This window comes from Oxyura jamaicensis, chromosome 1, assembly GCF_011077185.1.
Source record: "Oxyura jamaicensis isolate SHBP4307 breed ruddy duck chromosome 1, BPBGC_Ojam_1.0, whole genome shotgun sequence".
NCBI lineage: Eukaryota > Metazoa > Chordata > Aves > Anseriformes > Anatidae > Oxyura > Oxyura jamaicensis.
Window position 1 is genome coordinate 174,720,386 of NC_048893.1, and position 26,886 is coordinate 174,747,271.

General features: G+C 40.9%; 2 protein-coding genes across 2 annotated transcripts in view; one reads left to right on the forward strand and one right to left on the reverse strand.

The window, feature by feature from the left end:
• Positions 1 to 26,886, forward strand: part of GTF2F2 (general transcription factor IIF subunit 2) — a 90,573-nt gene that overhangs the window by 22,853 nt on the left and 40,834 nt on the right. Inside the window, exon 6 of the mRNA XM_035322689.1 lies at positions 16,873 to 16,954. Coding sequence (XP_035178580.1) covers positions 16,873 to 16,954 — 82 coding nt within the window. The remainder of the gene's footprint in view (positions 1 to 16,872; positions 16,955 to 26,886) is intronic.
• Positions 6,408 to 7,821, reverse strand: KCTD4 (potassium channel tetramerization domain containing 4). Its single transcript, XM_035322673.1, has one exon. It carries the CDS (start codon positions 7,643 to 7,645, stop codon positions 6,872 to 6,874), a length of 774 nt encoding a protein of 257 aa, XP_035178564.1. The 5' UTR covers positions 7,646 to 7,821; the 3' UTR covers positions 6,408 to 6,871.

The window sequence follows — 26,886 nt, forward strand, 5'->3', positions numbered from 1 at the left end:
ACTGCAGCACAGTAGGACCTCAGCTTTCTGTGTGCCTGAGTCTGGGAACACTCTAGCAGAGCTCATTTGGTGCTTTCCCAGAGCTATAAGGCTCTTCCAGCCCCAGCATCTTACCACCAGGAGCAGTGTGTAGCTGTGCATATTGTCTTCCACATGCAGGTTGTCCTGGGAATTTCTGCACCATAATCTGTGAGCAAACCCGAAAACCCTCATCTGTGCACCACAGAAGAGTATTATCCAGGTGGATTTTTATTGTCCTATGAGAAGGCATAAAGCAGTTTATGCGTTAGATTTCTGCACTGTAGGGAAAGAACACGAGTTGCTATTCATTTTAGAAAACGTGTAGGAAATACCACAAGACCTGGCAGTGCTGCCGGCCTTAGATAAAGTCAGCTGGTAACCTGAGAGTGCCTTTTTCTCTGTTTAGCTGATTCTTATCTGCCTGGCTTGCAGGACCTTTAATTTGTTTCCTATGAGATTACCAGGTTCAGATTGAGAAAATGTACTGCTTTATCCCCAGTGCTTGCCAAAGGCTTTATTTAAGTAGGAAAGAGGCAATAAACGACTGGGTTTGGTGTTACAATTGCTTATTCTGTTTACGTTTTTTGATGCTTAGGCTGTTCATTGCTAGTTTGTTTGCTTAATTTTTCCTTCCTAATTGAGAGAGTCTGTACCCACCTCTGACCTGTTGGGTTTTTTATTCATCTGTTCACAAAATCAAGAACCTTCTTTGAGTTAACAAGCAGCTTTCTGTGGAGCTACAGCAGTAGCTTTATAGCTTGATATTTTTCTGTTAAATTAAAAAAAAAAAAGTATCCATGCCTATTACTGCTGCTGCTGGAAAAAAAAGAAAATAAAATTGCCCTTCTGAAATGTGACATACAAAAAGCCAAAGGAGAATTATTAATAGTAGTAATTTCAGGACAATTAGACTTAGTTACTTGTGTTGTCTGACCTCACTGTTGTTTTGTGCCTTCTCCATCAACCTGAGGCCCCAAAGTGAGTCACTCTCACAGAGTCCTTCTACCCTCCTCAGCCCTGGTGCTCAGGTATGGTGGGCTGTCTCACTGCACTGCCTCCTCCCAGCCCTCGCTGCTTGGGCAGCCTAGCACTGCAAGCTCTAGCAGTCATCTTCTAATTGCTTGGTTTTTGAACCTTAACGTGCTAACTTGCATGTCGCCGTGTAATAACGTTTTAAATGAGTGGCTGTTGTTTACGGCTATAATTACTGTACCAGTTCCGTGAATGTTTTTGTTTCCGAAGCAGCAGAACAGTACTCCTTTCTGAAGCTTAAAATGAACAAACGTGGTGTTAAATGATAATGGCAATGATGTTAAGCTGTTACCAGTGCAGATAGAAACAGCTTTTTTTGTAGACTGTTGCTTTTAGCTGTGTGTGGTACTCCTACTACACACATTTTTGGGAGGAGAAGTCAACTGTCTAGTTCTGCAGGATATTATGCAATTTCTTTCAGAAAGAAAGGCAAGCGTGTTTTCTTTTTGAGAATGCTTGCTCATCCAAGTTCCTCAGGTGCCATTATACATCTCCCTCCTACCGTCTTTGCCGTGCTTCTTATTTTCTGACATTTTATTGTGAATGGTGATTTATAGAGGCAGTGTTTTGAGACAGCGTTCTGTGTGATACACCAGTGCAAGGTACTTACAGAATGCCCATTTCAAAGGAAGTTGAAAGCCATAATATTTTCTGCTCTTAAATTCCTTGTACCTTATCAATTGCTTTTGTTTCAACCTAACCAGTTACGCAAGCCTTCGCTCACTTTCCTGTCAATCTATTAATTCCTGCCGTGTGTTATAGGACAGGAGACAAGACTGAGGTTAGGTAATAGTTATTCATCAAAGATGAATTAATTCTTGCCTAAGAAAATAATGTTTATTTTGTGATAGACCCAGATGAACCTGCTTCTCCCACCCCTGTTCCTCATTCATTAGTAGAATAAGGGCACCATGACCCTTCTACTTAAATAAACAAGTTAATGGATGAGGCACTTTCATTACTAAACTGTAATAATTTTTGTGTGTCCTTATTCTGCTTGTATGCTAGCGGGGAGGGAACCTGAGTTTCCTAATATCCTTCCATTTTATTGAATGGAAATCTTGCAGTGCTTGTAAGAAAGGTGAAAATAACAATGTCACTGATTGCTGCAAATGAGCTTGTGTTTTTTTTCCCTTTTAGGATCTAAATAAATATTATCTATGTTAGAAAAGAGATGGCCAGTTGTCACACAGTCATAACAAGTACAAATGCAAGAATACAGTTAAAAATACAACACCGGTACGTGAAAAGGTCAGTGAGGCAATTAGGTTGCTGTGAAACACTGGTCACGGGGCAAGCAGGTACTGACAGTAGGGAGGTGAGAGCTGTAACTTGACGTTGATGCACAGCCTGTGTGTTTCACAGCATCAAGGCTCTATGTAGAGACCACTCTAGAAGTGGCTGGTGATGAAGTGACCGGCTCTAGAAGTCACTGGGCACTGAGCTGTTGGAGTCTGGCAGAATACTTCAGGGGAGCATCGCGTATGTTTCTCTGCTTCCTATATTTTTTTCTAGGCATCTGCTTTTGGCCACTGTCTTTACTTCTCAGAGCCAGGCTGATGCCCAACCCCAACAAAGCCCCACAGTCCTCCTGGAGAAAGGGAGGGGTAAGATGAGAAAAAAATGAAAATAAGTTGTGACACCGGGAGAAAACAAGGAGAGCGGAAGGTCAGAGGATCAGAAATGGGAGTCATGACCAGAGGTATGAAGGGATGGAAACAGGGTTCACAATCACTGGGAATACTGGGCTAGACAGATCTTAGCCTGACCTAGTGGAGCCACACTGAGGTTTTGTCCTCACGTAGAAATAAACCAAATAGCCGATTACTATTACTATAGCGTACTGCCAGTGTGATCAAACAGCTGTTGCCTGCTCCTCCACCAGTGGAAAGTATGGGCATATGAGTTTGGGAGGAAGCAGTACAATAGGTGTTTTGATCGATTTGACATCAATATATATATTTTTTTTCCATGAGCAGTCATTCAGAGAATCCACAGGGGCCAGAAAGTTTTTTCTGCAGTGTGTGTTGATCACCCCTGCCTTCAGCTCTCTGTCCTTTCTGAATTGTCCACTTGATGGCCCTTTTTCTCACCCAGGAAAACAGGCAGGGAGGCAAGTGGAGGCGTCCTAGAGTGAGAGCAGGTTAAAGTGCCTCCTTGGGGAAGGCGAAGTTGCTTTTTACTCCTCCCACTGCAATTGAAGGTAATTCACAGAAGTTATAAAAATTATAGTTCCTACATGATAGTTGCAGGGTTATACTGGAAAGTCATTGTGATTCAGCCCTTAATGAAAGGAATAGAAGTAGTTGCGTGTATATCATATTCAAAGTAACGTTGTTAAAACATCTGTTAGTATTTCTGACTTAAGTACTTGATTTTGCACCTTTACCATTGTCATAACAGTATTAAATATGCAACTGCCAAATGTAAAGGCAAGGCAGAAAAGGTAACCATACTGTTTAACTTGCTTCCTTTTCCGGCAACCCTACAGTGTTGTAACACAGCTCCCACCTGAGTGAACATACGCAAAATGTATTTGTTATATTAAATATTTATGGGGCGAAGAGGAAACATTATGGAAGCTTTATGTGGTCATTTTGTTTACCTATAAAAGCAAGACACTGCCATCCCGGTTTGATAAATTATTCAAGTTCATAGCTAGATCAAAGCACCTCATCGAACAATCCCACAAATACATTGAATTACCTCATATCAGCTACAATGTGAACTGGGAAGAGAATGATTTTGTCATCCCCATCTTCCTTCTGTTTCTGCTGTGTGATTCGAACAGCTGAGTGAGGTGCCTTCGATCGGAGAATAGCACATAAAAATTCCAAATCCTGACACTTGTACAAACGCATGGGTGCTCATGAGAATGGGAAAAGAAGTCAAGATTGAAATTGGTGTTACAGCAGATGACTGTATGTGCCATAGACATCAGTGTTGTTTACACAGAAATAAAAAAAAAGGCAATGTAAAGTATTTAATGTAACGAATCATTGAATTTTAAATAAATAAAACAGTACCTTTTTTACATAAGAGTAGATATGTACAATTCGCACTTCAAAAATAAAAGAAAAAGTTTTCAAGTGCTCTTTTTTCATAAATTAATATAGAATTAGATACTCTGAACCAAACACCTGGCAAATGAAAGCTTTCCAGTAAATCTTGTAAGAATAGCTACAGAATCTTAGAAGATATTTCAGGTGTTTTGAATTTTACCTGTGATTACCAGTTTGTGAATAGCTTATATTCCAAAAGTATTTCCCAGAACTGTCAAGTTCTCTGCTGCTTTTTCATGGATGAAGTCATGCTACGGTGAACAAGTGGTACTGCTTTCTGATACAACGGTGCTAACGGTTCCTAAGAGCCCAACTGAAAGGCAAGCAACCACAGAAGACTTTTATTAATTGTTTGGAATCAAAATTGATTTTATTCTTTTTCTTCTTTCTTTTCAACTGTAATGGCAATTTAAATCTCAATCAAAAATTAATTATAACTGAAGGTTATAACCAAAAGCATTTAAGTGAAAATGGATGATGTGACATCTGAGGAGCAACAGCCTCCTCCAGACTTTGTGCTTACACAGGCTGTGTATTTGACAGCACTGAGAGCATGCTTCTTTAAAACTTGGAGATTAGTTAAGAAGCTTGTTAAGATTGTCTTGTCACTTTTTTTTTTGCTCATGTAGAGAAATGAGTCCACAAAGGGCTTTTCATGTCATTGTTCTGTGTGATGATATTTCTAGTTCTTGTCCTAGGAGATCAGCAGGAATATGAGTTTCTTTCAGGTGAGCTTTCACATTTACTTTCTGCAGAAGTCTTAGAAATTGTTTTAGGTACAAGATGAGTGGTTAATGAGAATTTTTGAAGGCACCGCTTTGAAAACAATTTATCGGGGTGTGTGGAGGGGAAGGAGGGAGGACCATGACGTACACCGTGATAGAGTTCTAGCTAGAATGGCCTAAGAATATAAAAGAGGTGAGTATGTAAACAATTGTATTTCCTATAAATCTTTTGTAGATGGTTAATGTACGTGGACGAAGTCAGAGAAGTTCTGGGACATGCAAACTCTTCTTCAGTTTGCATGCCTGAAATTTAAGGTGATGTGATTTTTAAACAGTCTGGGAAAGTTCTGCTTCAAAGCACATATTTTCTGATCCTTAACTTTGTAATATAGATAGGATAGAGAAGTTTATAGTTTCTAGTCTGTGGGTATTCTGGAGAGATTGGACTTCCCCACTTGATAAAATCATAGTGGATTGTTTTCCAGTCACTGCTGCCTGGTCTCCCTCTGTGAATTCATCCCCAGCAAGGGACCCAGTTACCAACAGTCATCGTATGTTACAAGTGAACTGCGGTTTCACACTGAACGATAAAGGGACATTGTGATTGCATTCCCAGTCGCTATTACTGAAATGGATTTGTTCCCTCTAAAAGCCAAGACAAAATTGTTTTCAGCCTATTAAATGTTAGCTCTTTTTCTCGGTTGTCACTTCTAGCATGCATTGTAGTGCATTTTACTTGGACAGTCTTCATGTTTATTTCCTTTTTTTCTATACAAAAGGAATATTCTGGGAAAGTTAAGAAACTGCTTAGTTGGATTTTCTTTATTTAGTGGTATCTTACTTGAATTTTGGTTTCATTTGAGCTGTGGATGATGGCAGAGTCCAGTGCTGGACAAAGCATAAACTTTGAGTTAGTGCAGCTTCTTTTTGTGTGGCGTGTTGATTTTTTTCGGCTTTTGGGGAGTGACTGGTTTGTAATGCTTGCAGTTAAATTAGAGCTGTTCCGGCGAAGCTATTAAAACCTTGTTTAAAATATAAATTAGCAGATTTGATAAATTGTGAAGATGAGGAGAAAGAAGATATTTATTCCATTACTTATATTGATGCATCTTAAATGCCAGCAGGTGGTCTATTCAAAACTGATATTGCTAACTGCTTTTAGAAAGCTATTGTGCAAAGCAAGGGCTCTGTTAATTGCCTGTCTTTATGAACACCAATGATTAGTAGAAAATAGTAACTTGAGCATTGTAGGATGTCATTATTGGAAGCCTGTTATGTGAAACTTTATGCCAAACATTTTTATTAGTCATCTGATAAATATATGTAACCAGAAAATGTAACATCCTCTGCAGATTCAGCTCATTTCCCATAACAGAACTAATCCCTCCCCAGCATTATTTGGTGGTTTACGTGTTTTAGCAGTTGTTGTTATGTAGTAACACAGCTGTAAATTTGATTGTAAGTGAGTTGAAATAATTAGTTTAACTTTAAAATCAAGTTGATTAATTTTGAACCCTCTTGCAATTTCATGTTTTGGCAAACCCAGTACAATAGCATAAACACTAACGAACGTTCAGAAGAATTTATTCCATTTAAAATCCAGTCTGAGATTTGTTATAAGCAAAACAGATTTTAAGCCTGCCTGTTATATGAAAATACTCTCCCTGCTGCTTAGCAGAGCAGTTAGGTGTGTGCGTGGTAGTCAAACAAGTACACAAAAATCCAGCTAGACTCTCCGGCTGAAAGACAGCATGAAGAAAACATACTACAAATAGCATAAAGCATTCAATCTGCATTTACAGTGGTTAGCAGATAATTTTTTTATTAAATTCAGGCATGAAATTCTCATTCAGCTTTAAGTAAGCCAGAGATGGATGTCGTTACGAGATTTACATACCATTAGCTCACATTAACTGATTAGCAGCCGAGCTCTGTGGCACAGGGCTAGTTAGATACGGTATTTGTGATGCCAGGACGCTGTAGTTACAGGAGGTTTGCTGGCTGCATGCTCGTTGCCTCTGCCTTTCGTAATTACTTGATAAAATGAAGTGCATCGCTGTGAACAATAGACCCTTTCGAACAGTCCAGGCTGGTCAGCAGTCTAAATCCACATTTTAAAGCCATCATAATAGCCTCAAACTTAAGAGTCTCCAGGGTGCAGACAAAGGTGTTGTCCTCCTTCAGCACAAGTCGTGTACCGTTTTCAGACTTTATGAAGTATTTGAATTGGATAATATTTGAAGACACTGAAAACTCCTCTGGAAAGCCATCCAGCCTGCTTTTGGACACCAGTACAATTCGGGATTTAATTTTTGCTATGAAATCAGGAGCGTTACAAAAGATCCTAAGACCCTGGGAACGGTCGTGGCTGTCAGTTATTTCCAGGAAAGTAGTCTCTCGAGACGCTAGCTGCTCCTTCTCCCACTTCGATTTCACCGCATCTGATAATACCTTAAGCTGAAAAAAATCTGCTTCATGTGCCAAAAGTTGATTTTCTCGAAACCCTTCCGGTAGCAGAAGTTCTCCATTTCGTAGGAAGTTGAGAATGTGTCTGAAAAGGAGTCCATCTCTGTCTATGAAGTAATGTCCATCTGCATCAAAAGGGCACATTATCTTGCCGTTGATGATACCTTCAAGAAACGAGTCTGGATACTTGGTTAGTGTTTGTTTCTGTGTGATGTATAGATAGCCACCAACGTTCAGAGTAACCAGAGACGTTTTATAGTCCTTGTCTTGCTCCGAGCCTTCGGAGGTGCATTGTTTTTCCTCAGATTCCTTTGCTCTTCTGTTTGATTTTCTCTCCATTATCGAAGCGAGGACAAAAAGCCAGCAGTCTTGCTTTGTTCCCGTCAGCTTGAAAAGACGATTTTTTTTAAAAGCACCTTTCTTCAGCTCCGGCACGATGTTGGAATGGAAATGCTGCTAGCATTGCTTGGTCTGTCAGCTGGCTTTTGCAGTAGGTGGCGTATCAGCTGTGTATGCAGGGAGATAGCAGGAATATGACTGTAAAGGGGAATTTGCATTTAACTGTGTAAGGGAAGAAGGGTATAGAAGGCGTTTGTCTCTCTCTTACCTTTAAGTCTTTGAAGTTTTGAAGGTTCCTCACAGAAATTAATAATGCTGTTCTAAAGGGCACCTTGTTTTTAGTACTTTGAATGTATTTATAGTATCAGCTGGCCAAATCGTGTAGTGCTTGTGGTGTTAAACAGGACAGCTTCATTTATGTTTCAAGGATTTTAATCTTCTCACGTTTTCCTTGTGCTGATTATGGCACCTGATCGATACAGCAGGACAAGGCTGAAATTAAACATGTCCCCATTTGTATGAGGGCGGGGGGGCTCATTTATCGAGTGCGTGCACATACTTCTCATTTACAGGACACGTGCACAGCACCAGGATGTTTTCCCAGCACATACTTTGGAAGTGATGTTGAAGACGTGTTGGTCTGACTGGTTTTAAGTTTGTGGTGAAAGATGCCATTTTCACTGATGGGAGCGTCTGCACCAGTACAAGAATTGCAGCCTAATTAGGTTTTGCTTCTTCCCTTCTCTATGCCATAGATAAAAACTGTTTCAGGGAGGAGAGAGGTTTATATTGGTGATTTTTTTTTTAACTCACCAAGGCTATTGAGCATCAATTCCTTCCTTCTCAATAGCAACAGCTGTGGAACAAAGGGTTAGTGTGCCTACAGATCCCGTCGAACACCACAGAACGCTATAGCTTAGCAACACTTCTGCATGGGGGGAAAGCAGCACGAACCAAATGGCTGTCTTCCCTCTGTGAAACTGTGCTCTGGGGTTCGCCTTCGGTGCCTTTTAGAAAAGGTTTCCCCTTTAAGCATTTGCAGCTTCGAGCAGGGAAGGGAAAGCTCTGCACACATCTATGTGTGCATTTCCTTGGGGACGCGGGGAGGGGGGAGAGCGGGAGGCGCCGCATGCATCCAGAGCAGGGGCAGGAGTGAGCACCTACCTCGGGCTGGACGCGGGGAGGAGATCCCATCTTCTTCCAGATGTATTTTTCACTTTTACAGGTAGATTCCTCCTGCTTTGTGCAATTAACAACAGAGAGACAGATTATCCCTTAAATTCTTTTGCTCTGTTCCTAAAGATATTATTCATACCGCTCCCACTGTCTCTGAGGCTGTTTATTGATACTGTAGAGTCATCACTATAATATTTTATTAATTGGTAACTAAATCTAGTAGAAATAAATGTACTTTTTTTTTACTCGCTGTTCTACTTGCCAGGGTGTCCCTAGCACTGATACGCTATTTTTTTGCTGCTGCTGTATGTGATATATTAGGAAGATATTATTCATTAGATTTGATTTATCAGGAATTAGTCATGGTTTAATTTTTAACTCTTTGATGCCATTGAAGTGTTTAGCATCACTTCAGTCAGAGATTTCAACCAATTTCTTCTGATTTTTAAACATTTAGACTTTTTTTTCCAAATATAACTTATTTCACAATTATTAAGTGAATAATCAAGAAAATGAGAGAACAGAACAGTTTTAAGTATTTTTTTTGTTGTTGTTGCCATTACAAGAGGCTTCTGTTCAAATCTAGTTTAATGTCAAATGATGGAAAAATCAGTTAATGTACTTAAATCATATATAGCTACAGTGTTGAACCATGTTGGTGGCTGTTACACCCTAAGAAGACGATTTCTATGGTGTTTTTGTCTTATGCGGTGATCTTAAAATACTTTGAAGCTGAACAAGTGATGTCCTGGCAGAAGTAAGCAGGGATTTCCAGGGAGAGCTGGGGTTTCTAAAGGATATGTTTTTTTTTTGTGTGTGTGACAAGCTGATCTCTCTGCATTTTACATAATCTTCTGAATGTTGTAACACTTCCGGTGGAATTTTCTACTTTCCTGAACGACTACGTATTCTTCGAAAGATCATGCAAAATTATTTTAGTGGCTCATACGATAAAATATTCAAAGTCTATTTGATGTGGCAAATACACTGTGGAGATCATGAATATTTACATTCAAACCTTTGAGGCTTGAAAAATGTAGAGCTGACGTAGAACCTTCATTGCAACAAACCCATGTAACTTTACTTCACATGCATCTGTAACATGAAATTTGAAACAGGCACATCTTTGTGAAAGCTTTCTGCTTAGTGTGCCGTACCAAAAGACAACTTTTCCAAACAGCCCTCGTTCTTTGCATGCACTTGGTGATGTGTATACTATTGCAGTGCATGCAGGTCAGTGAGGTAGGAAGTATTTCAGTGGCTTCATGTAGCTCAGTATATTTTGAAGGCGTTTGTCTAGAAAAGCTGAATTTTCTTTTTTTCCCATGTTTGTTCTTCCTCTAAAGTATTGTCCAGAAGTTCATTTTGGTAAAGGTTCACAACTTTAGAGACATTTTCCCCAGTCTTTTAATCCCAGAGTCTTTGTGTGGTGCACCAGGAGAGCAGTGAGATGTGCTCAGCGTGTCTCGGTCCTTTCTGCTTCCAAGTGGACTGGGAGGGAGCAACTTGCTGCTGAATGCTGTCCCGTGCCATCAGTGAGCTGCCTCTATTTCTGCCCTCTACAGCTGAATGATGCTTGCTGCTGTGGGTAGCTAGCAATCCTGAAATAACCACTGCTTCACAAATCGCTGCTGTGTCACCTGGTTGCTGGGGTTGGCCATTCAAGCAGCACTATCATGCTAGTTCAGCTCCTTCTCAGGCAAGCCATCCCTGAGATAGTGAAAACTGCAGCACTGCTATCTGTCAGCTACACGGGAAAACAAATCTGAGAAGCGGGGTAGGGATCTGCCCCTCACTTTGTATTGTGTTTCCTTTTGGAGAAAAAAAATACCTTGCTCCTCCTCAGCTTCCATCGTCTTACTGAACCTCCTGGTTTGGAAGTAGCACCTAGTGGAGCTGAGGATTCAGTGCTGGAGCACACGACAGAAAAGTCAGTGGTTTACCAAGGGTTCAGCTTACTCATGGATCTGAACAACATCAGCTTCACTGAGAGACTGTTAGCAGTGAAAATGACCCAGGTTACAGAAAACAGCTATTTTTATTTATTACAGCACCAAAGGATATGAGGAGAAATCTACAGCTGAAAGAGGTGGAGAATTTTTGAAGTGTGTTAGGAAACCATCCTAATAAAGTCTGTTTGGGTTATCAAGGCAATTTGCTAGTTATTTAATGTCATAACACAGAAAATTGGCCAGGTTGTGGGATAATTAAACCGTTCAATAGTTACTGTCTCACAGTAACAGTAGCATAGGCATTCTCATCCCAGTAATAACTCCAGGATGTTGCTTAACAGCTATTGAGGACAAGCTCTACACACTAATTAAAATTGAAGAACTTCAAACAAGGAAGTCTGAACAATTTGCACTCAAGAGTTTTAAAGGAGCTGTCTAGGAAACTCTATCAGCAGTTGCTGTTGATATTTTTCAGTAAATTTTGAGCACTGCAGTGCTCCAGGACTGAAGAAACAAATGCTGTGCCAGTATTTGAAAGGTAAATTGGACAACTCAGGTATGCAGGAACAAAAAGTGACTATGAGAAACAGTAGAACATCTGACTTGGAAGTCAGTTAGTTGAAAATTAAGGGAGAGTAATATAACGCTAATCAATGTGGGTGGAGGGAAAATGGACTGTACCTTTTTTTTGTTGTTGTTGCATTTTGTTCAGCAAAGGAGGTAGTGCTTTTTTCTGTTAAATCTCTGAGTAGGTCCCATTTGTCAAAATACGAAAATTATATGAATTACACAATTATATAAAATACCAAAATTATCTGCCAGGTTTCAAACTGCTAAATGTTAAGCAGAGAATTATCTCTAAAGTGTTGCTGTGGTTTGGTTCTCAGTCCTATTTATTTTTAGTCAGTGATCTAGCAGGAGACAGCTACTGATAAAGTCTGGAGATGATATAGACTGGGAATGTAGTAGACAAGGAGACGCGTACTGATGCAGAATCATTTGGGTAGTTGGTTAGGATATTTTAATATGGCCAAATAGGAACTTTTATGCCTAGGAATACACTGTAGATGGAGTTTGCAATATACATGCTTGTGGGAAGGGAAGGGCAGAGGCTCTGGCCTGTGTACAGTGAATGCATCCCCAACAACTGAAGTGAATCGCTGTGGGCAGCGGTCAGCGAACTGGATCCTGTCCTATGCACCATCAAATCCGTCTGAGGACCACAGCTCAGGAGAGACATTGATAAATGAAGGTTTCTCAGACCAATTAAGAAGCTGAAAAATATGGCTATTGGAAGATTTGAGAAAACATGGTTTGTTAGGCTTAATAGAGGGTGAGAGTATGTAAGTGCTTGGATGGGCAGAAAACTTTTATTTCAAGCTCTTCAGCTTAGCAATTACAGGTCTAACAAGATGTAGGGGCTGAAAATTAGAGCTAGGTGCAGTCAGACGAGAAAACTTAACACATTAAAATCTCCAAGCCAATTTTTGTCTCTGTCTCTTTCTTTCTCTCCAAAAAAAACCCCTACCAAACATCTGCACAGTTCCAATAAATTTCCCCAGTGCCTCTTTACTAAGATTTCCTTAAGTGTTTCTCCTTAAGTTTCCTTAAGTCCTTTTCATGGAATCATAGAAGGGGATTGGAAGGGACCTTAAAGATCACGTAATTTCAGTCCCCCAGCCATGGGCAGGGACACCTCCCACCATCCAGCCTGGCCTTGAACACCTCCAGGGATGGGGCATCCACAGCTTCTCTGGGAGGCCTGTGCCAGTGCCTCACCACCCTCTGAGTGAAGAATTTCCTCCTAACTGCTAATCTGAATCTTGCCTCTTACAGCTTTAAATCTCTTCCCCTTGTTCTATCACTGACTGTGTAAGAAGTTGCTTTCTCTCTTTTTTACAAGCCCCCTTTAAGTACTGAAAGGCTGCCATGAGGTCTTCCCCAGGGCCTTCTCTTCCCCAGGCTGCACAGCCCCAGCTCTCAGCCTGTACCCACAGGAGAGGTGCTCCAGCCCCCTGACCACCCTCACGGCCCTCCCCTGGCCCCGCTCTCCCAGCCCCACACCCTCCTTGTGCTGGGCCCAGCCCTGGACGCAGCACTCCAGGGGGGGCCTCCCGAGGGCAGAGCAGAGGGGACAATCCCCTCCCTCCCCTGCTGCCACCCCTCTGGCGGTGCAGCCCAGGACGCCGTTGGCCTGCTGGGCTGCGAGCACACACTGCTGGCTGCTGTCCAGCTTCTTGTCCACCAGAACCCCAAGTCCCTCTCTGCGGGGCTGCTCTCAGTGAGCTCTTCTCCCAGTCTGCTTGTGGCTGGGATTGCCCTGGCCCAGGTGCAGCACCTTGCACTTGGCCTTGTGGAACCTCATTAGGTTCATGTGGGCCCACTTTTCTTGTGTTTTTAACCCCATTCTATTTATTTGATGGTGATTGTCAGTGGAATTTGAAGCTGGAATCAGAATCTGCCCCTCACATTTCCGTGTCACTTCACTAAAAGAGTAAATTCCTTTATGTATCAGCACAGGGGTGTTCAGATAGGAATACAGGGCTGAGTGCATCTGGTAGCTAAGGGTTATGTACACCAACCGGCCTGTAGCTGCACTTGACTGTATTTGTACCTCTCTCCTATGTAAGGTCTCTGAAGGTGTCAGACACCTGAGGAAATGAGGTATTCTTAATGGGGAATTGCTACTTTCAAGCCTTATTCATCCTTTGGGTTCTAGGTTAATGTGATACGGAAGTGTCAGGGCAGACGTAGCACTTTGGATGTCTTTTCTTTACAGCTCTGGCCTTGCAACAGGTGAGAGGAGACCTGTTTCTGAAGTTACCAAGCACCAGTTGGTAATTCAAGGTTAATTAGGCTGTGAAAGTAAAAATAGTGTTTCCCCACTACATCCTTGCATTTGGAAGATTGCATGTATCTTTGCAGATTTATTCTGATAGCCTCTCTGGATGTTTTCAAATCCCCAGGAGAGTCCAGGGAAAGTGGGACACAAACCTCAGCTTCTGGACGGGATAAGTTTTGACAGCAGGCTGGGTTAGCTGGAAGGCCATGTTGTCAGACACTGTGGACAGCCTTGTACTGGGAAGCAGCTGGAGCATTAAAAGCCAAGTTCAGACCATTGGTAATTAAAAGAGGTTATTGCTGAAGACGTAAACCATGAGCTAGTGCTAACGATAAGCATGTTTAATTGGTAGGTTCAAACAACTGTTACTCTACTTCCCAAATAGTTGGTGTGGGGGACCTATTTGGTCCACTGATGCTAATCCTTGAGATATAAGAGTGCGGCTTCAAAATTCAGCAAGAATTTTGTGCAGAGATTGACAGTGGTGTGTCAGTGTTTAGACAACTGGCCTGCATGGCTTGGATGAGTATGGGCTAATCAGCCTTGTTCTATGCATACCAGTGGAAAATGTCGTTGAGTTGAGTGCATAGAAGAGAACAGAAATACAACGACTAGCATGGCTTTAGATGAAGGTTTCCTAGTCAAGTATTTAATTTCTAGTTTCAAGTATTCAAGTCAAGTATTTAATTTCAAATATTTTATTTCTAGTTTCATTTATCTGGGAGATGACAAGTCCGTCTGATAAAGTAACAGCATGTTTGTAGTCTGCTTAGCATTTCATATTGCACATAATTTGAAATCTTATAACGTTCTGATTTTTTTTTTTATAATGGAATAAGATTAAAAACCAGCTGACAGTTATCAGAAGGTAATTATCAGTTGGAAGTCACTTGGGTTGTAGTTTGAAGGGCTTCCTCCAGGATTAGCGAGGGGAACAGCAGTGAGTGAAAATCTGTGCTTGTAGGATGTGTCGTGGTTGACACAAACACTGGTCAGACAGTGAATAACTACGGCAGGACTGTCATAGTGTGACCTGGATCACTTATTTCACAGAATCTGTTTAAAGAAAATGCATTTTAACCAAGCTAGAGGCAATTACATACCTAGGAACGGGGAATGCAGAGCACAGAGATAAAAACGCGAGGCTTAGAAGGACTCAGAATAGATGCATTAGTGATATAATCGGCAGTCAGCTCCATTGAGCACCTGAGTTTGATTTTCAGAGAGCAGTTGATCTGGGGGGAGAATCACCAGCACTGGGCAGTTCATTGAATCCTAAAAGAGATGGGGCCAATTGCCTTCTGAAAGTCACCCTCCCTCTCTTGAATTCAGAGTGCTGAATAACCTTAAGATGGCTAAAGTGAGGTGAGATAAATTGCAACCTCTTCTCCTGTATCTGTTATTTTATATCCATATCTAGTTTAGGTAGGACTAGTATAGGAGTATTACATCAGTTTTCTGGCTTCCATATTCTTAAAATGTCATTGAAAGATTGAACAAAGTGCAGACAGGAACCACGAAACTTTAAGTGTGGCATAAAGTGCCTTATGGTGAGATAATGCATGAGCTTTAACTACTTCATTTATTGAAAAGATGAGAAGTGACTTGATTACAATGTAAAAGTACTTTCCCAGGGAGAAAATATCAGGTACTAAAAGGCTCTTTAGCATAGTATAGAAAGACATAATAAGAACCAAATGCCAGAAGCTGGAGACAAATTCCTATTAGAAATTAAGCACCAGTATTAGTAGCACTTCAGTCACACACAGGTTGCTAGGTTCTGTGCAGAAGAAAGAAGATAAAATTTAATTGTCTGTGGTACACAGGAGTTCAGGCAAATTGGCCTGGTTGTTTCTCTTCATCATGAGCCTTAGGAATCAATAAAACCAGAAATGTTTTCATAAAAATGTTGCTTTATGTTCAAAACTACCTGCAAAAGTGTGGTATTCTTCTTCCTTTAAAGGATCTAGTGCGTTTCTAAGCCAAAGCAAGAAGTTTTAAATTAAATCATTTTTAAAATACTTTGTGTTGAAGTAATTGCTGTCTGCATTATTCAGGGGGAGCAGGCTTAGATTTCCAGATGTAATAATATTTCATCCGATAAGGCATTGGGAAAAATTACAGGCATCTCAGAAAGAGCCCTGTGTTACTTGACATCACTTCTTCTAAGTGTTTCTGTTCTTTCAGTGACATTGTCAGAAGGAACTGACAGTGACAGTGTACTACCCTGCACCGACAGCAAGACAAGAATGTTTTTTGGAAGGAAATTTCAGATCATGAGAGTTAATCAAGCCATTAAGTAGAGAAATGCCCCTTCTCTTGTTATGCAAGGTGTAAATTTTACACATATTGCACTGGCTATACCCCAAAGAAAAGGTAAAAATTGACACCACCACCCCTCTCCATGCACTAGAACATCATAGTAGAAATACAGACCCCAGAAATATTTTGCCACGGTCACTTCTTTCTTCCTTTCTACATAAGGGTGCTTTTCGTTTTTAGGCTTACAGACTTTTTTTTTTTTTTAGAGTAGGCTGGTACTATCATCCGGTAGGCGTTGTTGCTTTAGGCAAGAAGGTGTTCACATCGGATGACAAAGTGACTGTTACAGAGGTGAATGTGGGGAGAACAGTATTAACTAGAACCTGGTGGGTGATCTTCTGTGTTATGAACAGCTAGATTTAGTTTCTCTTTCCTCAAGTGTTAGCATATGTATTACTTGCTTTTTATCATAAGATGAAAATTAATTATTTTTCTGAAAGTAAAAATGAAATTAAAGCTTATCTTATACACCATTACTTTGGGATACTTTGGTGGTTAGGTTCTCGTTGTGTTTTTTTGTTTTGTTTTGTTTTTTTCCTTTTCTTGAACACTGACTGTATTCAATGCACATTTCTGGAAAACCGTTCCTAGGTGAGTTGAGTGCAACAACCTGCAGAAAGAAAGACTGCCCAGTTACCATCCTCTTATTGAAAATTTCATCTTTGTGATTCATTCTTGAAATGTAAAACATCCAATGGCAAAATAAAGAGGTGTTGAGGATACCTGCTGTGGAAGCATGTTTTTCCTGCTTTTTTCTTCAGTGTCAAAATAGCAGAGATTTTAGAATATAATTTGGGATTTGGGAACTTGTAATTACATTATATTTAATAAATACTGAATTAGAATGCTGAAACAGAATTCAAATATTGACTGTGTTGGTGAATTTTATTTTAATGTCCAGTTTTGCTTTTTTTTTTTTTTTTTTTTCCTACTAGATAAACTTTCCCTGGAAGGAATAGTGGTGCAACGTGCTGAATGCAGACCTGCAGCTAGTGAAAATTATATGAAACTGAAAAGGTAGGACAGCTCTATTAGAAATGGATATGTAGTGTCTTACTTTGATGCTTTTATTGTTGTCTTCCTAGGGATGGAAGCAACTTCAGCATTTTTGTTGTTTTATATAGGATTTATGCAGGATTGGAACTGCTCTTAATTTTGGGGTGGATTTACTGTAAAGGAGTGGAGGCTGGCGTGAGGCTTATACCTCCCTCTGGTGTTGTCTGGTGGGGTGGTGTGGACTTGTGCGTTTCATTGTGTACAAAACTCTTATTAGAACACTGATATGAATGCATGTCTGTATTTAAATGTGATCAAAACAGAATTTACTGAAGCCTTAAGGGTTTGTTTGTCTGGTTAGGAACAGCTTCTGGTGTATAGGTGTCTATGTGGATTGTCCAAAGTGAATTCCACTTAACACTTAAAACTGTGCCATGCTAGACAAAGAGCACTTCTCAGAAGATATTTAAAATGCCCAGAATCAGAAAGGGTTTAGGGAGAAGTGTTCAACCTAATCTGGGACGCTTGCTAGACAAAGTAATGGAAGTGACATGGAAATCACAAGACACAAATTTTACAGTCTCAGTGACTTCGGAAAATTTCATGCGATACATCTAGAAGTCACCATGTGATTCATATATCATTTGCATAATTAACTTGGTGATGCTCTCTATTAATAAATCAGATTTGGAATTCAGTCATGCACTATATTAAATACATACATATTTTAAATGTGAGTTTTCATTAAATCATCCTCTTACGTTGTTAGTTGGTTGTATATAGAGAAATGCAAGGCAGGAAATTTCAGAAAGACAATTGTCAGTGTTACAGACTTAGTTTAAAAACCTTCAAAATAAATGCAGAAAAAGCAAAATGATGTTTTGATGTTTTTCCCCAATTCCCGATCTGTTTTCTGTGCATCATATACCACATTTACAGTATCTTATGTTTTATTAACTTCCTCTGCGATCTAAACCGCTCCAGTATTTCCTTATTGTGTTTATTCAATTCTGAGACGTTATGTTCTAGCTGCTGGCAAATCAGTGCCATAACTTTGCTCATGTGCAGTGAGCTATTTCATTTCAGACTGTGTTCTCTGATTGCTGTCATGATTTTTGTCATCAGTGTGAAATGGAGTATGAAGCAAATGGGATGTTACTAGAAAAGGACTCATTTCAATCTGGCTAATTTAAATGTATATGAATATAGTCTGTGCAATGTATTTGCTTCATAATTGTTTTAATCACAGGTTGCTTGATCCAAGTGCTTTTTTGCATTTTGTACACAGCCTTCTGTTCCTCATCAGAAAAGCTTCCGTGGTAAGGCCACAGCAGGAGGCCAAAGCCAAACTGACGCACTACCCAAACTTCCAGTTTTTCAGCATTCTACTTTCTGTCATGCGCACATGCGTGCCCCTTCTGATCTCAGATTTTTTTGTGTGTAGAACTCCTAGAGGAGCAGCAAAGACATAAACCATGAAAGCAGGTTTTGTCTTTGGAAGCACCGAGAAGCTGAAAACTGACTGTACCCTTTTTTTTTTCCTTTGCTGTAAAAAAATTGTCAGGCTGTGTATGCCTGGTTTCTAACTTTGCACGTTGTTAGAAGAAAAAAATAAAAATCTCATCTGGTGGAAATCAGCATGAGATTTAGCAGATCTAGCAGTCAGAGCCTCAAAAGAAATTGGTTTATGTCCAAATACCGTTTCTGGTATTTCAGTAGCAGAATCTAACTTTTCGCTCCCTTCTTATTCTCTCCCACCCTCAGCATGGTGCAGTGTGTATTTGTACTGGGGAAAAAAAAAGTGAGAGCATTGAAGATAAACCATATAAATTATAGAATTGTGTTATATTAAACCATTTTTATTCCCTTTTTATTTACTATTGTGCTTTACATGAGAGAGACTCTCCAAAGGTGGAATTGATAATATTGAGAAAACAGCAAATCTGTTGTGTAGGCTTCAAGTGCTACAACAGTAAATTGACTTCGGGAAGGAAATAGAATTAAATGATAAGTGCAGTTGCTTCAAACTTTGAAGACCTAGAAAATGAAGTTAAGCTGCACACTCCAATAACTCGAATCGTTTGTTTTCCAAGAGCTGGCAGTGACCAAAAGGAATTAGATGCTTCCCTGGTATCGAATGAAGATACGGATCCCTCCTCTTTTACCCTCTGTATCTGGGTGAAGGAAATAGGCTAATAGGTAGGACGTGCTGCCTCCCATTTGGTTTCTGTCCTGTTTTGTAGAGTTTTGACGGGAGGACGGAGTGATGGTCTTGTGACGGGCCTGCCAGCAGTTAGGTGGGAGATGAGTGTGATACGTGGGTATTGGGACGAGTAATGAAAGCACAGAATTAGACAACAAGTACATAGGGGTGAAAGTGTTACCAAACCTAGCACGATTGTTGTTTTTTCCCAAGGAGCGGCCTTTGATTTGATTATGGGAAGGCTGTAGACAGCTTACATTCAGAACCATTTAAATACAAGGTACAGATGTGTCTCCTGTCAGAAAAGTTAAACAGAAGTTGCGTGACCTTCACTTGCTATTTTCTCTACTGTCATTATCAACTTTTGTTGTTGGCAGATTTATTTGTTTCATTTCCCTGAACTTTAGGCTCTAGAAGGGGAACAAATGCCGTGAAACACTCGCTGTCCTGTACTAGCAAAGCTTCATGCTACTGGATTTCTTAGATTTTTTTTTATTAACCATGTGTCTATTCTTTGTAATGCCTTAATGGTAAGTTACACATTTACAGTTACTGCTGGTGATGCTGTTGCAGCTTGTTGGAAAACAATATGGGGTTTCCAAGCACCTGTTCTGATACTTGTTTTGTGGTAGTGGATCTTACGGTCCTACTTGAAAATATTTCGACTATGTGGTGAAAAAATAGACTCTCTTCCCAACTGCAGGCAGTTTTACTGTGTGGTGGTCACAGAAGAGACTCTTCTGCAGTGCTACTCCTGGCTGCTACTCCCCTGCTTGCCCCAGGCCTCTGGGACACTGGAAGACGATGGTGTGCATCCTGTTGCAGCAGAGGGTGTATGTCACGGCTGGGGTTACACGTATGGCTCTTTATACAGCACACACTCTTTGTCATGTGCCCCACCACACGTCACCCTAGGCAGGATGCCTTCCCCTAGGCAGCCTCCAGACCCACCCAGCTGGTTCCACCCAAACTAGATTATGTTCTCCATCTCACTGTAGTCGGCTCTACGCCATGAGGAGGTGTTGTCTCTCACTTAATGTTGTCTCTTAAGCTTAAGAGATGTTCATTTGCATTACGTTCATTCCATGGTCCCAGCGTTGCATTGCTTTGGAGTTAATGACTTCCCAAAGAGAGGGGTCCTCCAGGAGGCTAGTGTGCGTTGTCAAGAACTGGGCACAGGGAGAGAGGAGTCCCCCAGGCAATCGGGATCCCCACAGGCTCTATTTAACTTGAGAGGAAAACAAGATAAGGCTTTGATAGTTAGTCCTGAGGTGTCTTTGCTATGAACAGAAGAGAGAAAATGGGGGACTGGCACGCACCCCATTTCTAATTCTCTCCAGCATATTACCTGCTTCCTTTCTTGCACAGGTCCTTACCTTGCTCCTGTCCTTCCCTCTGACCATGGCTGGCCCACTTCCTCCACAAATCTTGCTCAGTCTGCTCTTCCCATTTCTGTTTTCTTCTGTTCCTCCATTTTCTCACAGAACAACTTAGTTTTCAAAAATAAATCGAACGCATTGGTATCCTAGATGCTCCAACTGCATTCCGTTTTGAGGAAAGTTGAGAAAAACAACTCGGGGAGCGACTTCGGCACAGCTCTGATTCAACCTGACGTATTATCAAGATCAGTAGCTACAACGAGTTCCCTGGGATTGCTCAGATAGTTCGCAACGTGGTAGCTGGGTACCAGACTAACAGTTCTCGGAGGAGGCTTTGAAGGCACATGCAAGCACTGCTCAAGTATTTGATGAATGTGATGTTTGATAGAGCTTCCCCGACAGCAGTGCATGGCACGCAAAAACTGGGAGAAAATCACAGTCCGTGTTTCATTCTCAATGTTCTCCTCAAATGTTGATTGCCTTTCACAGGTTTTTTGGACGCTCTGGATCAGGTATACGTAATCTGAATTACTGAACTTTCCCAAACTGCGTGTCAGATTGAAAAAAGGAGTCAGAAAAAAGATTTTGGAAGGCAAGATCTGACATTTAAAACTGCAGCGAGGTTGTAATCTCTATGATCTCTCACACAACTTAAAAACACAACTTGAATTATGATTAGTGAAAATGGTATTTGCCAACGTGGCAGCTCATAACAAGGTTACAAGAATTTTGTGTGTCGTCTTGCTTTTTCTGCGAAAAGGTTTCTACAGAGAATGTGATGGAAGCCCTTAGAAAAACTCCTGGAATAAACACGTATCGGGCGCTTTTAGGAAAAACGGGCTGTAAGCTGTTCTGGAATAATTTATCATCTTCCACCTTTGAAAAGTCACATTTCTTTATAACTGTATTACATAGGTTGCCAGAAGTCCTGACATTTGCTGGTCTAGGCCAGGCAAGTGAAATTTAATTAGTGTAGACGAGTTGAACTATTTGCTCGTCTCCTCAAAAATACTGTTGAGAGTATTGACTGACAGTTTAGAATATTGCTGAAAATGAACATTACGCCAGTTTTTTTTTCCCACATACCCCCTACTAGGAAAAGAAAATGAATAATTTGACCGGCATGCCACTTCATGTATATTTTGGTAGGTATGCTCAGTTGGCTACGAGTTCCCTTTCAAAATAAATATGTATGAAGAAACCCGTGCGTTTTCCGCAGCAGCTGATGTGCTGCGCAAATGCTGTTCGGTTTGTTTGAAGTGGGAGGCCGCTTTTACGCACAGCTGAGGCTGCGTCTTCTTGAGTCAGTGTCACCACGATTTTCAACCACTGAAGATCAATTTCTTTGTCTTGAAATGAAATTCAGCTTAGTTCCAAAAGGTGTTCCCTAATATCTTTTAAGTAACTCACCAAATACTATTCTAGCTGGGAACAGTTGGACTGCGAAGTAGTCGATCCTTAAGTTTCTTGCTCCATTTTTTTCAGATTTTTGGAACAGAGTAGGAAAGAGAAGCAAGTAAGAAAAATAGGGTCAAAGTGAGATGAGTTCATCAGCATGGAGGAGCAGTTATTCCTCATTTCAGAGTTGGGAGAGTTGATTTTGTTGGTTTGCTACGTATTGCGTTGTAATCTTAGGCTCTTTTCTCTGTCTTTTCCCTTCCATTTTGTCTGTCATCTTTTACTATTCTTACAAGTGCTGTTCGGAGATTAGATTTTAATAGGTCTGCTACATTACCATGCTATTTCGTGCAGTGATATGAGACAGTTGCAATTTTGGATGTTGCTTCTGGCCATTATAATAATGTTAATAAAGAAGGAATAATCTACTGTTTGTAACACAGCAGGTATTTTATCACATTTCTCTTAAACTCACATAGGTCAACATACCTTTTTGGCCCATTGTTGTCTTCAGGTTCTCTTAGCCAGGTGTATACAGGCTATTTTAGGAAAGGAAAGGAAAAGAAAAAGCATGTGACTTTTTTGTTCAATACACTGCCTAGCAGAAGAATCATATTACTTATGGAAAGCAGATACTCTAATCTTAAATTTTGCATAGATAATTGTTGGATCACAGAGTCCCAGAACCATCTAGGTTGGAAGAGACCTCCAAGACCGCCCAGTCCAACCTCTGACCTAACACTAACAAGTCCTCCACTAAGCCATATCCCTAAGCTCTACATCTAAACGTCTTTTAAAGACCTCCAGGGATGGTGACTCAACCACTGCCCTGGGCAGCCCATTCCAGCGACTAACAGCCCTTTTAGCTTCCTTCATCTTGCAAATGCATGGAGACACAGGATGAAAAAGTGGGCTTCCTTGCTGGATAACTTACTGTTCTCCTTTCTCTTTTGCCTTAAAATGGCTTTGTTACAGTGCAGCATGAAATTTGTCTTCTTTATGTCTTAAATTTTTATCAATTCCAGGTGACGGGCACACCTGCATTTCTCTGGAGTCGCAATCATGTGGTGAGATGCTGCTGGGATGCTGTCATGCTTCTTCATAGCTGGCATACAGAATGTTTCCTGAGTTTTTTGGAGGAGCCTGGCATGAAGGTCATTTTCAAAATGAATAGAGATGTTTAGGGATGGGCATTTAAGAAGGGCTTATGGCAAATACTGCATGGATTTTTTCCTTATACTCTGGGGAAGGAAAACAACAGTTGCAATCGTAGAGCTCTCCTCGTCCTGTTTCTTTATACAGGCTTCATGGAACAATGTTCCTCTTCTGCTGGTTGCTGTGCTCCTTTTCGCCTGCTAGCACAGGCGTTGCATTTAAGAGCATATCTAGTTTGCCTTTGTGGTAATTAGCCAAAAAGCATCCATTTCCTTGTTATCTGCTGAGAGGGGCAAGGCTAAAAATAGTCACTCTGTAATATGTTCCGGCTCCAGTCGTAGCCAATTTCTTCAGACTGAAAAAAGCCGCATTCAGTACCAGCACCCAGCACCACAAGTTCTGGGTGCTTGTGTTTCCAGCAAGCCTAAATGTCAGTGACACAGAGTCCTTCTCTGGGAACCAAAGTCTTTGGGGTCGTACAGCGCTGGAGGTCTTTTTACCTTCCTGCTACCAGCCCTACAATACTTACAAAGATGTCTCTTCCCATAAGGTGCTTTCAGGTTTCACGGAGGTATTTGGTAGGTAGGAGGGCCACCACTTAGGGACATCATTCCCAGGGTTTAAGCAGTTCCTTCTTTTCATCTTCTTTTCCATCTGTAGTGTGGATGTCGCAGTGTAGTGGGTGAACACCTCTAAAAGGGAGTGCAAGTTTAACTGTCATGACTTACCCTGTGTTATTAGCCATACTAACCTTCTGTTTTGTTTGTTTACCATCATGATTGACCCTGTCAGGGAAGGTGGGATAGCTCGTTGGTATACAGCAGGCCATTTCTCTATCAGTGTCAGAGTTCAGGTGTTAATCTTAGGTTTCTGTGTTGCAGAGCAGAGCCCAGGGAAGCGCACGGATCTCTCCCTAGCCACCATGCCAGATGCTACAGTCATGCTGAGCACCGCGGGTGTTCTGGGTTCTGCAAAACTGCTTTGGCAACTACCAGCCTTGACGAGCTTAAATTTACACAATATGTAGAATGTCAGCACCACAGTACATCTTCTATTTTTAAGCAACTTTGTTCACATACTACTGATGATATTTGCAATTTGTGGAAGATCAGTAGACTAGTATCATCCAACAGCTACCCTGCTGCCAAGGAGCTCCAAAAATTGTGTGATGTCACCGAGTACTAAAAAGTTACCCTTGTGCAAAATCACCAGGTGGCAAGCTCTGTTGGTGACGTATTGATTTCCTGTCTCATTCAAAGATTTCTGATTTTTTTGGACAAAAAGACATTGAAACAGCTGTCGGAAGGGTGACAGGGTGCATGTACCCTCCAAGTAGCACTTGTTACTTGGGCTATCACCATGTTCAGAAAAAGTCACAGATGCCAAACCATCCATCCTCTGTTTCTGGTTCTTTTTTTGCAGGAGTGTCTCTCTGTAGAGCTCCAATGCTTCTCAAACTGGGGTTCCCTGTGAGCAAGAGTGTTTTAATTTCTTGAGACATGGGCAAAATTCCAGTGGGAGCTAAACTGCTCAAGTCCCATAGGGCCAGCTGCGCCATGTGGGAAGCGAGCGGAGGTATCTCCTGTGCTCCTCACAGGCTCTGTGGGTGGAAAAGATCCCAGCTTTAGAAATTAATTACAGCATTTCTTATTATGGGAGAATCTTTCATTCTCTGAGTACCTCAGATACTCATACATGATGTTGAAACACTGCGTCAGTTAGTACGCAGACACAATCCAGAAACATTTTCAGAGGGAGAATATTATGCAGTCACCTGCCAGTGCCCAAGTCTGGGACGTTTTAAAAAATGTCTTGGGAACTGAATTAAAATGAAAACAATAAAGTGAAAAAGAAAAGTAAGTTACTTTTTTGTTGTTGTTTTGTTTTTAGAGTTGTAATGTAAAATCCCTTGAATTTTAGTGATCCAGAATTCTTCAACTTTTTACCCCCAGATTATGTGGATAGAGAAAATGAGACTGCAAGAATCAGAGGCCAGCAAGTTGTGCTTAAGTTGCCAATGTTGTAGAAGGAACTTCTAAACTCTAGTGTTTATATTACCTACTTTTCAAAATCTAGTGCAAATAATTTTCAGTGTTATTTTTCACAAAATCTCTTCTGCAGAAAGTTACTTTCCACAGCTTGAAAGAAGCATAAATGACTAAAAGGGACCAATGCCTAAAATATTTCTTACATAGGTTCATTTTATGCAAAATTTAACAATTCTATAAAAATGATGGTTTTCAAGCTTTCTATTTTCCATGTCTTCACTTACATGCAGACACATCAGCTCGTTGCCTTAAGGGAAACGTATACTGCTATTTTAATTCCGTCACCATTGCAAAAGTAACATGGCTGTGAGAGAACGAGACGGTTTCTCTTTTAAATGGTATTTTATCAACAGAATGTAACTTAAATGTCAGTGTTAGTGATGTGCAAAATATGAAATTATTCTTTAGTTAGGAGGCTGCATTGAAGTCTGCAAGTCACTTTGTGTTTTATTTTAAATGGAATACATTTCTTTAGTGAACCTTGTAGATGATAATCATACAGTTCCTTACAATGAACAACTGGTATTTCTGCCAAGCTGTCGTCTCCTTTGTTGGCAGTTAGTGGTTTTGGCTGGGATTTAATCGTTGTCAGGTCAGTGTCTGTGATGCTTCACAGAAAATTTTATACTCTCCAGTAAGCCAGTACCATCAGTGGAGCTGAACAAGTATGTATCTGCAGTGGTAGAGTTACTGCGAATGTGTCCTAAGGTATGTTTGCCACATACTACAGCGTCAATGTGAAACCATCATGGGGCTTTATTCATAGCTGAGGACGGAATGGGAAGTTTTTCCTAAGCTACCCTTGCGCCTTGAGTGCCTTGAGTCATGTATCCTGCCAGGAAAGTGTTAAGAACACTGTGGGCTTTCTGCCACTCAGCTCCTACCTTTCCTGCTGCCTGTGGCAGAAAGCTGGAGCTGAGCAATCTTCTGCCAGCTCCACATCTCAGTCTCCATCGAGCAAGAGATTTCCAAAAGCCTGGCTAGATGCTTTGCAGTGCTAAAGGCACTTCTGGAGAGCCTAGCCTGCAGGTCAGGCACTGTACAGTGCATACCTTTATTTTCCTTTTGTTTCTTAATAGGTTAAATAACCAATTAAGACAGCCCTCTAACTGGTATCAGTTTTTCTCCTAGGACCTTCATAAGGAGATCTGCCAGGTGTAGTGGGACTCACAGCAACATGTACACAGAGGGAAGTTCCTTGTAGCATAGCAGGTGGAGAACATGATCATTTGTCTGCACTGATTCTCCCTCCTTTCCCACTGCTGCTGAGCACAGTTGTGTTAGGGTTTGTACTGGCTCAAAACAGCCAGCAGGCCGTCTGCATCCTGATATGCTTTAAGACATGCATTTTGAGAGCATCCAGATTTTGGATATGGGCCTAATCAGCAGTGGTGGCAACAGTAATCCAGCTGTTTGTCTATAAAGTGTGCACGTTTGCATGTTTCCAGTGAGATCTTTGTAGACAAAATATCCAGGAAAAAAAACAGTTTCTGGATAGTGCGAAACTAAATATGTCAGACTGTGTCTAGGAGGATCATACTGCTTGGACAGCAATGTCACAGCTGCACAGAAATGGTGAAGGGGCCAGAAGAAATACAGGGTTATACACCGTACCTGCTGGGAATTATATGTTTTTCAAACATCTCCCGCAGTGCATAATAATCAAAGGAGGTAAAAACAGTTCATTCAAGGTATCTCATAAAAATGAATGGCTGTACCTATACTTTTTCCTTTACAAAAGCTGAGCATCCAATTTATATGAAAGCAGGG

What these genes read in the sequence shown, in the direction of transcription:
- KCTD4 (XM_035322673.1), bottom strand. Translation starts at nt 7,645, where the DNA reads ATGGAGAGAAAATCAAACAGAAGAGCAAAGGAATCTGAGGAAAAACAA.